This window comes from Lethenteron reissneri, chromosome 7 (genome assembly GCF_015708825.2).
Source record: "Lethenteron reissneri isolate LAM-NWPU_2019-01 chromosome 7, ASM1570882v1, whole genome shotgun sequence".
In the NCBI taxonomy this organism is placed as follows: Eukaryota; Metazoa; Chordata; class Hyperoartia; order Petromyzontiformes; family Petromyzontidae; genus Lethenteron; species Lethenteron reissneri.
This window is the reverse complement of record NC_083785.1, coordinates 1,426,086-1,439,107: the sequence shown is the minus strand read 5'-3', so window position 1 is coordinate 1,439,107 and position 13,022 is coordinate 1,426,086. Positions and strand designations below refer to the sequence as shown.

General features: G+C 44.9%; 1 protein-coding gene across 1 annotated transcript in view; it reads right to left on the bottom strand.

The window, feature by feature from the left end:
- Positions 1-13,022, bottom strand: part of LOC133358777 (tenascin-X-like) — a 151,946-nt gene that overhangs the window by 109,075 nt on the left and 29,849 nt on the right. Inside the window, exons 11-13 of the mRNA XM_061577225.1 lie at positions 10,856-11,005; positions 9,261-9,389; positions 2,658-2,804 (exon numbers count right to left, since the gene is read on the bottom strand). Of these exons, the coding sequence (XP_061433209.1) occupies positions 2,658-2,804; positions 9,261-9,389; positions 10,856-11,005 (426 nt within the window). The remainder of the gene's footprint in view (positions 1-2,657; positions 2,805-9,260; positions 9,390-10,855; positions 11,006-13,022) is intronic.

Below are 13,022 nucleotides of genomic sequence, written 5' to 3'. Positions count from 1 at the left end.
GTTGACAATGTGAACCCCGCTGTGCGAAAAGTCAACAGCGGCTGTTCTCACCACCGGCGCAGGGGTGCCTTGGAAGTTGGAAACAGAGTCCCGTGGTTCACTTGACCACGTGGATACTTTGGTTCTCATTTACAGTATGCCGCTGTGCGTGCGAGAGAGGTGCTCGCTAACAACACTTGTGCCAACAGTTTGTCAAGGCTAAACGGGGGATCTTTCTCTCTAGCGGTTAGCCTACTGTGCTATGAACCCGGTGGCCCGAGGTCGATTCCCGCTCATGGGCAACACCAGTGACGATCATCTGAACCTGTCCTAGGCTGCCCCGAGGTCGACTGGTACAGTGTGTAAACATCGTCACTAGGGAGACAAAGGCAGCCGGATGTGGTGCCATGCTGGCCTTCAGGTGCCCTCTGACAGCACTTGCCCCAACAGTCTGTTGAGGCGATGAGGGGGATCTTCGGTGTATATACGAAGGAATTTATATTACAGCACAATGCTGTCACGAATACAGTTGTATATCACTCGACTCTGGCAACATTGTAGGAATGGTCCCTCACCATTAAAGCTTCATCACGTCAAGCTGCACACATGCTTTTAATAATAGCACGGTTGTAAACTACCGTATTTAGAAATGTTTAATAAATCCTCCAGGCTTCCACCAAGAGTTATCGCAAAGTCTCCGGCCCTCACTACGACTACGATAGTGCTACCAGACTCCTCAATCACAACAGCAACCACAGCCATTCACCACTAAGTGGCAGTGACATCACCACGGCGCTTGTGCAAGGCTATGTGGACGTTGAGGCCACGTGAAGTGACGAACGCCCGCTGGCAGGAGGTCACGGAGCAGACCCAGTTGCCACAGGTCGACTGACTGAGATGACTGTGCCCCCTACTGTGCCAAATTGCTGCGCTTTAGCCACCCGGTGCGTCGCTCGTTGTTGTGAGCGTCGCTCTCCTCTGCCCTCCGTTGTTGTTGGAGGGCTACTGCCTCCAACTGCCCAGCAGCATCCTTCACGAGCCTCCTCCACAGAGGCCGATCTTGACACTACTGGTACCAGTCATCGGCAAGTCCACTCAGCTCCACGTCCTCCTGTACCACATCACTCCATCTCTTCTCTGGCCCGTGCTGCGCCTGTTTAGCCCCCTCTAGCCGGCTGAACAAAAGCTGTTTGAGGCATGCGGTGGCTGGGCATGCGGGCTGCATGACCCAGCCAACACAGCCTTGCCTTCCCGATGGAGCTCACCGATGGGACTTTGTCCACATCTTAAGGATTTGTGAGCTCCTCACACAATCCAGCCTGGTTAAACCCAAGATGGATCATAGGCAGGCCAGCCTAAATTTTTCTAACCGGCGAAGATGTTCAAATCACGAGCATGCCAGAACATCCGATCATCGCTGTCCTCTCACCGGCAGCGATTGTAACTTAGTTACGAAGGAGGGAGAGGACAACAAATTGAGCTGAAGAAAAGTGCCCAGTCGACTGTACCTACACAGGACACGATGGACCTTTCTCTCCATCCTTTACAAAAACAAAAAGCATTAAACGCGGTCTAGAAATAACAGTTTGAGAGGTAAACGTAACCGACGACACATTTATCAGAAAGAGGACTAAACCACTGCCACATGTGCAACATTAAGCCTAATACGAGCATACCTCAAAACCGAATGCTGATTACTGCCATGTGCCACTGGCCGTTCGTTTAATGGGCCCTAAATTACGTGGAATTTAGGGGCGACTGGAAAACTCGTGTCGGTTTATTTTCCTGAGCCTTTAATATATTTCCCACCACCCAAAAAGGCATTAATTAATTAAATATGAACAATGCTCCAGCGAATATTAATACAGTGACATGAACACGAAATTACAGATTAAATATACAAAATGCCTCTTTCACAGACAGGAGAAAAATAATATTGATTTAACCCCAATTTACTGTTTTCCTTATTTATTTACTTATTTACCAGATGAAGCCCATTCAGCAATTAGCTCCTTATCAGAGGCAACCTGGCCACACATGATGCAAGTCCATCGAAGTGGCTTATATCATCACGTGGGAATTCATAGTAGCAGCCATATAATCTAAAGGCACGTTTCTAAAATGTGGAGGGAAAACCCATAGAAACCCACAGAAAAATCGACAATCACCGAGGGGAGAGAAATTACGCGAACTCCAAATGTACGACAGGCATCCCAGGATCTGGGATGGAACCCACGACCTCCTGCGTACCAGGTGATGGAGATGCCATCTCCTCGAAACTGCAGCACCCCATGATCAAGATGGTTAAGATAGTGGAAGAGAGTAAACCACTGGGCGATTGATTGTTAATCACACTACTCAAGAGACTCTCTGATCAACATCAGCTTTCAGCTGGAGCTCGTCTGTTTTCACCGCTGCTGAGCCAGTGGTGGAAATTCCTCATTCATATGGCAGGGGAAGTGTCTAACCATTTGACACAACAACTGTGGCTGACTTTTCCAGGAGGAATTATGGGCAGAGTCAATCCCCCAACGAGGATTGGAACTTGCGACCTTCCCATTACGAGCCGCCAGCTCTGCCACGGAGCCACCCGGCAATATGAATATATTTATTACAATAAATCCAACGTTATTTAACACAAGGATAAAAATGCGTTTGAAATGCACAACCCTTCGTACCTTCGTTCAAATTCGTCTGAGGATTGCAGCTCCATTCGCCAATGCCTTTGCCGAGGCAGATGCACATGTACGGCGAGCCCTCCACAAGCCGCACCCACGTCTCTCCGATCTGGTAGAACTGCCTCGAGTCCGTGTCCTGGCACTGGTCTGTGGACCACACACAACAATACGACCGCAAAAGCAGGATTTGAGAAACGGTGTGGTCAACGGTGATGGGGGGGGGGGGGGTCAATGGTGTAGAGTCCCCCACGCCACGTGCTGTTATAGCTTCGCCACACCTTTGGAGTAAAATAACGTTACGTGGGAAGTTGTATCGCTTCAGCCCAGTGACATTATACACGTAATTTTGATGCAAAATAATTGAGCAATTTGGCTACTTCTCGTTTTACGGGGGGGGGGGGGGGGGGGGGAGGGGTGTTCTTGACAAAACGACACGTAATTCAAAAATCGCTTACAAATAAACGGAAAGGTTGGGGTTAGGGAGAGCACACTATCGAACCTCATTCTTATGACCAAATATTTTATTGGTTACAGTACATATTATATTTACAATACTGCCATACATGTATTAAAGATAGTAGCAGCCTATTTAAAGAAGGATTTGGAGGCATCCTTGGATGTAGCCGGACGTTTACCAGACATATTGGTATACAAATGTGCACAAAGTTCACGCAGACAAGATCTTCAATATGGTGAGCGATAAAGGAGATGTTGATGCTTCTGCCCTTGCTTGTGGTTGTTGTGCTTCACCTCAGATAGCATCGCCGCTGAACTTTGCTGCCCGACTAACGATGAGCTCGCAGCGTGTTCTGTACACCAAGGCCAATACGCTGGAGTGCGTTATTTCAACAAAAGTTCGCACATAACAAGTGTAAGTTAATCTAACCCACCTATTTCAAAATCGTGTTACGTAAACGCGCGTAAAACGCGAGGCGACCGTGTAGTTTGCCCGCGTGATGTTAGCACTTTGCAGCCGTGCGAAATCACCAACAGGTTCGGTAAAAAAAAGGCTATTGTTGGTCGACGGGACGCTCTTAGCGAATACTATGGGGGGGGTGGAGGTAGCGTGGGAAGGTTATAAATGCATTTGCCTGGAAAGGATGGGTGGGGCACTGGGAATGTTTGTAAACGTTCATAATGGCTGTGTGGTTTTGTTAATTTCAAATCACGTTAGACAAGAAGGAGGGGACGAGGCATAGGCAGCTTTGGCCACGTTCGAATGAAGACACCGGACATTTTTGTAGTACAGCAAAATCTTCACGGAGTCTTCAAAGTTTGAACGCCAATTGTCAAGGTGGGTGGAGATGCATCCGGTGGAAACTCATTTAGGACCATAGATTATTTAGAGTATTTGGCTGCTATAAGTTTCCACACGATAAGCCATTTCGTTGAGCTTTCATTTGTGGCCAGGTCACTTCTGAAAAAGCTGTTAGCTCAGTGGGCTTTAGCTGATAAAACAATATTCTGATTAAGTTTTTTGGGGTTTAGATCATTGTGTATGCACAATGTTATTTCATTTTTATATAACCCTCCACCACATTGATTCTAGTGGCACGTGGAAACTCGATTTGATTGGCTCTGTCAGGTGGTGGAGGGTTATATTGTTGAAAGAAACTGGACAGTGAACCTACACGATCGAACGTAAAATAAAACCAATTATTAATCACCCCCTTTTAATACTTAGCCCAGATACAAAAATGCACTGTGTTGTGTTTTCCAGCTTTGTTTCTCCAACAGCTATTTCCTTTTGTTCAGGAGAATTTAGACTCTTCGGTTCTTTTGGTAAAGTCACGTAGGTAGAAAAAAAAAACATGAAAAAATATATCACGTTTCGATCGCAACACAAGTGGTCGTCCTCAGACGGAAAAAGGAATCCAGCAGTGGCACTGCTGAACTGATAAAATGTCCACATCTGACTGGGACCTTGTAGATAACAGGACTGTTTCTTCTGCTGCCACAATGTCAAGCAAATGTAAAGTTATCTTGATTGCTAAATTCAACATCCTGTCAAAAAAAAAGAAGCCAGATCCACACCTTAAAAAGTTAGATGTTAACAAGATTGTCGTCAATCAGATTAACAGTCCAATTTCCGATAGCCTAAAATCGGTACTAGTTAAAGGGCTGTACTTTGCAGTCACCCCCCAAACACATCCCAGTGGATGATATCATTGCCCAGGCTGACGTAGCCCTCAAAGGTTTGGGTCACATCCCAGCAGATGTGGCAAGATCTGAAATCGCCGCCATTCTCAAAAACTCGAAGTAACCCATTAGTAACAGCAGCAGGGACGTGCGCTCTGAACTCGCTCAATTGAAAAAGAGAGATAACATTGTCATCCTTTCAGCCGACAAGGGCAATGCCACGGTCATCATGGATAAAACCACATACAACAACAAAATCCAGGACCTTAAGTTATACCAAAATCAACAAAGATCCTACCAACCGCCTGGCTACAAAAACCAACAATATCATCACCAATTCGACTTCTCTAATTATCGAACCGACCAAGCAGCTCTCTGAAACCTTTGGCTGCTAAACCACCCAGATTTTATGACCTTCCAAAAATCCATAAAGGAGGTACTCCACTCCATCCTATCGTTTCTAACATCAACTCACCTACCTACAAACTGGCCCGATTTCTGCCGGAGACCCTGCTTCCATTCATGGGCAAGACCACCTTAGCAGTACTTAACTCAGCTCACTTGGTTTCTCTAATGAAGGACATGTCACTGTCTCCAAATGATTTGCTTGTCAGCTTCGATGTAGTCTCTGTTCACCAAGGTACCTGTACCTCACACTATAGCAATAATTGAAGACTTGGTCCAACAGGGACCAAATCCTGATGTACCAACTTTGGTGAGGCACTGCCTTACCAACACTTACTTAATCTGAAATAGTACATTCTACAAACAAATAAAGGTACCCCCCCTATGGGTTCTCCCTTATAACCAGTGGTAGCTAATGTTTTCATGGAGAAATTTGAAACAGATGCCATCCTGACGTCCACCTAACGTCCTTCCCTGTGGAAGAGATACATAGATGACACTTTCGTCATCTGGCAACATGGCTAGTCAGCACTGAACCAACTTTTCAAACACATCAATTCCATACACCCATCCATCAAATTCACCATGGAAGTGAAAAATGATGGCAAGCTGCCATTCGTGGATGATTTGATCGAGAAGAGGCCCGATGGCTCGTTGAGGCCTACTTTGCATCCTTCTTGGTTCTAAGTTTCAATCAGTTCCACGAGTTCATCGTCAACGTGGTTGTTGTAAGGATTATCGCCGGCGAATTATACTTTCGCCCATTTATCTTGATGCCTTTATTTATCCGATCTAATTTGCGGAAAAGTATGTTCCAGTGTCACTGAATAGCCTCGGCGAGATTCACAACTCGTACTTAAGCTCCTGAAAGCTGCTCAACCCCTCTCTCCATTTGGTAAAATTCCATTCATTTCTATACCCAACTTACTGTACAATCGCATCTTGGAGATGCATATGCCTTTAGAATGCAAAAACTAAATGCTAAATGTTACGTCCACGCTTAGGCCGGTCAAGAAAACAAAGCACTCTTGTTGTCAGGGTGATTAAATATTACCTGCCAAGCAGCAACAGCCCACGCTGTGACTTCTGCAAAGCCACAGTTTAACAAGAGGCAACGTTTCTACCCTGCAGCTATATGGCCATTAAAATGATTGCTACCAAACTTTTGTAAATAAATACCAACGTGAACAATTCATAAAAATACCAAACTTTTCCGGACAAGAATTACAAGTTCTTTTTTGCCATTATATGTACTGGCTGCGCATATTCCACCTAATGGTTGGGGTTTTTTTAATATATTTTGTAACGGTCGCAGCCAATGTGCTTTCTCAAGCTCGACGCTTGCCGATTCCGCCCAAATGTTGTGTATACTCTACGCATGGACGAGAGACGAATACTCGCACAATTCAGCACGCTCCAGGCCTTTTGGAGTTCGATGACACGAGGACACCTTCATGAAGTTTAACAAGACCAAAAAAATATATTTGAAAATCTCAAGTGCAAGGGCTTTTCAAGTAAACCGTGTTAATAACAAAATACTCAATCGAGCATTTCGATATCGAATTGCGTTTATTTGAAAGTTCACAGGGTTTTAGTGGTTTTATTTCATTATATTATTCGTGCACTCATTGTTTGTTTTTAGGAAAGGACTTGCCAAACTCCGGAGACTCCACATTTGCGAACAATTATCTTCTGGCGTAACTAACAAGTGGCGGTGAAAGCTACCCCAGTGCAGCCAAAGGGTGGACGTAATCTACAGCACACGTCTAATGTTTTATTTCCAGTGGAGTATTTGGCAAACGCATGTCCATAAAAGGTCATTACTTGCCAAGCATTTGCCTTAACGATCTAAATTGAGTTTTGGGGAAATGCGTCTGAAAATGTTGAGAAGAATCGCTCGAGATTTTCATGATAAACTGCGTGGAGGATATCTGGGAGCCGGTGTGAGTAGTTACATAAATAACAGGAACCTTGCTGTGCCACCATAAACAACCGATCCCATATCTGCTTTCATTTTAGCAAACAAAAATAAACCTCAGGTTTGTAGGTGCTTCGTTTCATTTTCAGCCTACAGCAGCCAATGTTAGCAACAAAATGTTCTTGAAAATGTAAGTTTGTACTAAATTAGCAACATTTTTGAAAACAAAAATGCCCAAATAAAAATACAACAATATATATAAAAAAAAAATTGGGTTTACATCGAAAACCAAACTATATATTGAATATGGAATAAAACCATGCATATGCATGGATTATGCTTTGTCCTCATAAGTATTTAATAAGGGGCAACGATAGTGCTCGTGCTATATGTACAGGAAACGACAAGTAGCTCATGACTAGACAACGGGGCTTTGATTTGCCAGTTTTAATGTTGGACAATTCCTTAAAAAGCAACAAAAATATATTTAAATTTATATTGGATCATTTTTGCAAGAGTTATCATGCCCCCTTTAAGAACGGACTGGAACTAATACATAAACGCTTTCAATGCCAGTTGCAAAGCGTAAAAGAGAACTCTGGCTGAAAACTCAAACACAAAAAAACAACTAAAATCTGTTTACCCCAATCATACATTTGGCAGCAGAGGGTGGTACATTGTGCCTAGATCTGCCGACTCACACTTGCCAAGTTGTGAAATTAAATCCTAATCTGGGCATCAACTCGGCCAAAGGTCCCTCCAGGGTGAATATCAACGAGTGTCACTGTGCATGACATAAAGTGTACATCGCACAGAATAAAACTTGCTGCTACGAAGCAGGTCTCTGTGAGAATATACTCAGACTAATTTGTGGAGCCACACATCGTTCAGAGATTATTCCTGACTAACAAATCAGTGTTAAACGAATAATTTGGCCATGTTAATCCATTGGCAGTGGTGCACCAACACAAAATCTTTTTTTTTAATCTCATTCGTGAATAACATTGCCCGAAAAGTCACCGTAGAAAAAGGCCTCTATGTGCTGTAAACAAGGGCCATTGTTTGAAATGCAGCCTATTTAAAACGTTTCCTTTTAAGGTAGCATTATTAACGAATGAGTTTTTTTTTATCATTGTATCCATCAGCTGCTGGGACTCGGTGAACTTGAAATGGATCCAAAGTTGCCATAATTTGCAAAAGCGGAGTAAAACATTCAAAGTTAATGCCTGCAAGTTGGATGGACGACAAATGTTTTTTTTAAGCGACTGCAAAATATCCAGCTGGGCCGCGATTTGGCATTTAATTCCTTTGGAGAGGTCAATAATATTACCACCAATTAAAAAAAGACACTTTCGGCTTTTGCGACCAATGTTAAACATGATGAAGTTCATTTGGTTTAGATTGCGTGAATGTAAATGTGTAGTGAACCAACCTCCAACGGGCACAGCCAATTTAGTAACCTTCCAATTTGTTACTACCTCGCTCAAATTTGTGTACTCAAAGTGTACATGTTGTGGGTTTGCTCTGAAACACACCGGTGGGTGTGCTGAAGTCGTGACAATTTGGCATTGTTTACGTGTCAACCCCCACCAATTAGCTGTGTGAAGGTGGGTTTACAATACGTTGACAATTACGCGATCTAACCCAAACAAAATGCTCATGAAAAATGACCATCGCGTTGTTGAAGGTCAACAGTGGTTGCGGTGTGGACTAACTCGCCTGTCCAGCCACGTAATGGAACCTCCACTCCTGGATTTGGGTTAAAAACAGGAGGCAAGTGCGTGTTTGATTGTAAAAATGTCAAACTATAATATTTTCTCATTTTAAAATGAGTCCTCAATTCTGATTTATATACTTAACAGAACAGTTTTCTTGCACAGACACATATCTCGGCTTTATATATATATATATATATGACGAAATCTTTATACTGCATGTATCACGGATTGGGTAAATGGAGAGCCTGTGGCAAATGTCACCTCAAGAACCTGGTGTACAGCTTAAGACATTTTATATTTGAAATGTGTGAACTTAGCATTGATGAGGACGATTGACAGAGTAGTAGTAGATGAAGCTTGACAATGGATAATAATGACGATAACAATGGCAAAGGACATTGCTGAACAATGTGAATAACTCACCCATCGCATCGCACTTCCAGCGTCCACGGCCCTGTCCCAAGCAGGTGCAGTTCATCATGTGGCCCTCGTCGTGTCTCTTCAGGAACGTCTGGTTCACGTTGTACGTACGCCCGTCTATCACGCACTGGTCTGCAATGCACACGACACAAGAGCATTGGTATGGCCTGCAAACTTCATACACCACACACACACACACACGTTGTTATAAGTTTAGTCGCGAAATTACCCGTCGTTAACACTTCAAGTACAATTGAGGATTGATTTTTTCGGTCAGATCGCCTCGTGGGTGAAATGCGAATGTGTGTCGTACCACCCTCCTCCAACTGACACAGCCAAAGAAATAAAGTTGTCATGCGAGAAACAAACGTGTCACTTTCTTCCTGCTTCAAGCAGCACCAGTTAAATGGTGGAGAGCGATCCACACACATTTAACAACAGAGTACAACACGTTTCACAGTTCTGGCAACCGGGCAATTGCCAGAACTGTGAATGTTCCCCAGTCTGGAGCGTTAAACAAGTGGTGTGATGTCATCCACATCGTGCCTCCACAAACAAAGCCCACATGTTGAACTTCATAATACTTGGCGTGCCAGGTAACGGGCGAACGGCATGAGCATTTCACCCCGTGCATTCTGCGATTAAAGCTCACTTCACTTGCTCCCTCCCCTCCTTCAGTTGCATCGGGACCGCCCTCCACGAATTGCGATACCAGATCATGCAAGTCACGCGGCGTGCTGTTCTTGCAATAAAAAAATAATAACTCCTTCAGTTGCATCGGGACCGCCCTCCGCGAATTGCGATACCAGATCATGCAAGTCACGCGGCGTGCTGTTCTTGCAATAAAAAAATAATAACTCCTTCAGTTGCATCGGGACCGCCCTCCGCGAATTGCGATACCAGATCATGCAAGTCACGCGGCGTGCTGTTCTTGCAATAAAAAAATAATAACTCCTTCAGTTGCATCGGGACCGCCCTCCGCGAATTGCGATACCAGATCATGCAAGTCACGCGGCGTGCTGTTCTTGCAATAAAAAATAATAACTCCTTCAGTTGCATCGGGACCGCCCTCCGCGAATTGCGATACCAGATCATGCAAGTCACGCGGCGTGCTGTTCTTGCAATAAAAAAATAATAACTCCTTCAGTTGCATCGGGACCGCCCTCCGCGAATTGCGATACCAGATCATGCAAGTCACGCGGCGTGCTGTTCTTGCAATAAAAAAATAATAACTCCTTCAGTTGCATCGGGACCGCCCTCCGCGAATTGCGATACCAGATCATGCAAGTCACGCGGCGTGCTGTTCTTGCAATAAAAAAATAATAACTCCTTCAGTTGCATCGGGACCGCCCTCCGCGAATTGCGATACCAGATCATGCAAGTCACGCGGCGTGCTGTTCTTGCAATAAAAAAATAATAACTCCTTCAGTTGCATCGGGACCGCCCTCCGCGAATTGCGATACCAGATCATGCAAGTCACGCGGCGTGCTGTTCTTGCAATAAAAAAATAATAACTCCGACGTCGCGTGAACAAGCTGGAGAGAAACTGGCGAGCGGTGTGCGAGCGCGCGCCGGCGTGACTGCGCACGGGCGCCCACCGAGGATCTTGGTGTAGGGCACACATGTCCAGTCGCCGCGGCCACCGCCGATGCATGTGCAGCGCATCGCGTGGCCAAGCTCGTGCGGCCGGTCCCACTGGTCGCCCACGCGGTGCTGCACGCCGTCCGCCGTGCACACGTCCTCGTGAGCTGAGCGGGGGGGGGGGGGGGGGGGGCAGCATCCACCCACAATTATTTTCGACAAATTCTGTAAACTCCACACCACACACAATATAAAGAGTTGCTAACGTTACACCTCTCATGATGTGACGATATCATTCAGCGTGCATGGATATTGTACCAGTTTACAAGAGCAAGTGGAACTGAAGTTAAGTGATGGCAATAACAGTCCCAATGTGTTTGTGATAAAAACACTCATCACAGCTTACATATCTGTGAAGCATTAACCATTTCCTATTAAAAAGTATATTAATCCATTTTTATCTCCAACCATTTGTATTTATGGACAAGGATTCCCTTCGCTGCATGATGCATTTTCTATTTAAATAATTGAATGAAAGTATAAAAAATCTCGTCCAATTCTGGTTCACTATTTTCACTGAAAACAACATAATAAACACCAACACGGTGTTTATTATGTAGTTTACATCCCTGGAGAAACATTATGCGTGTTCCTCTGCAAACGTTTGCAATGTTTATTTTTTGTCGACAGATGTGTTTTGTTGGCCGTACACAGACACTGGAGCCCTTTGCTCAGCGGCAGTTGACGGAGCCTCAAAGTCCCTGCCATCAGCAGAAATCTCCGATGCTATTTTCTCCAAATAAATTGCCCTTACGAAAAGAACCCTCATTCAGGACAAAATTACCACAGTAAGCTAAAACATCGGGTGTGATTTATATCAATTTTATCTCGAGGTTAATAATGGTGTTGTGATTTCAATGTCATTATGAACACTGATCATTATAATTAACAGAAATGTTTAAACTAGTGCACGTGTGTAAATAGTGATAGCGCAAATAAGACAGGGGGGGGGGGGGGGGCTGCCCCTGAAACACCCGAAAACGTTTCGGCTCGGCGTGTTTCAGACTCCGCTTCTGGGCCGCGGTCCCATCATCAGGGCGCCCCGGTGGTGAGATGTTAACTACCTCGCTTGGTATACAGGAGGTCGTGCGTTCGATCCCGACCCTGACGCCTGCTGTATATTTGGAGTATGCGTGTCTATCTCCCTGTGGTCGCGTGGATTTTTCTCTGGGTTCCTCTAGTTTTTCCCTCCACATTTAAAATAACGTCATGCGTTTATAGTGTTTGCCTGCTATAAAGTTCCACACAAGCCACTTTGTTCAGCTATTACTGGTGGCTCGGTAGCTTCAGGAAAATAACTATACAGTTCAGTCGGCCTTTTCCTAGTAAAATAAAAAAAATTGTTTAGTTTGCATGCCTCCCTCTCCCCTCTCTTTTTCAGAAGCTACCTGGGCTACAAATAATAGTCCAATGAAGTGAATTACCGCCTGTATTTTTTTATAGCAGCCAAATACTCTAAATGCACATTGATTCTAAACTTGGAGGGGAAAAAACGAAGGAAGCAGAGAAAAATCCATGCCATCGCGGGGAAAACATGCACACTCCAAATATACAGGAGTAAGGGTCGGGATAGTACCCACGACCTCCTGTATACCAGGCGAGGTGGTTAACATGTCTGCCTCGCTCCCCGATATGTTCGAGTTGTATCGAGTGTCGGTCAGCACATTGTCCACGCGATTGAACCCACGACCTGTATACCAGGCGCAGTAGTTTACATCTCGTCACCGTGGCACACTGACATGACCACACAAGCAGCCCCCCCATTTCAACGTACTGCTTTACAGATCCACTCCAACATGCCAGGCTATAAGCCAATCCCGTCAATGTGTAGCGTACCCATCCGCTCCCCCACCACTCCTCAATGCACCATGCTATCCGGTCAACTCCTTCCTGACTTGCTAGGCTAGACATGTCCCCCAGTGGGCAATTTTAGTAAGGGTGGTCCACGTGGATAATGGGCTGTGGCGAGAAAAAAAAATGCAGTGGCAAAGTAGTGGCTGGCGGGCCTTAAAAGGCTTCAGAATGTTAGGAAACACACACTGAATATTGCATGTATAATGCACACAGTTTCTGGAGATTCAACAGTGTGGGAAACCAAGCAAGCGGGGGAAGGCTGCCAGAACC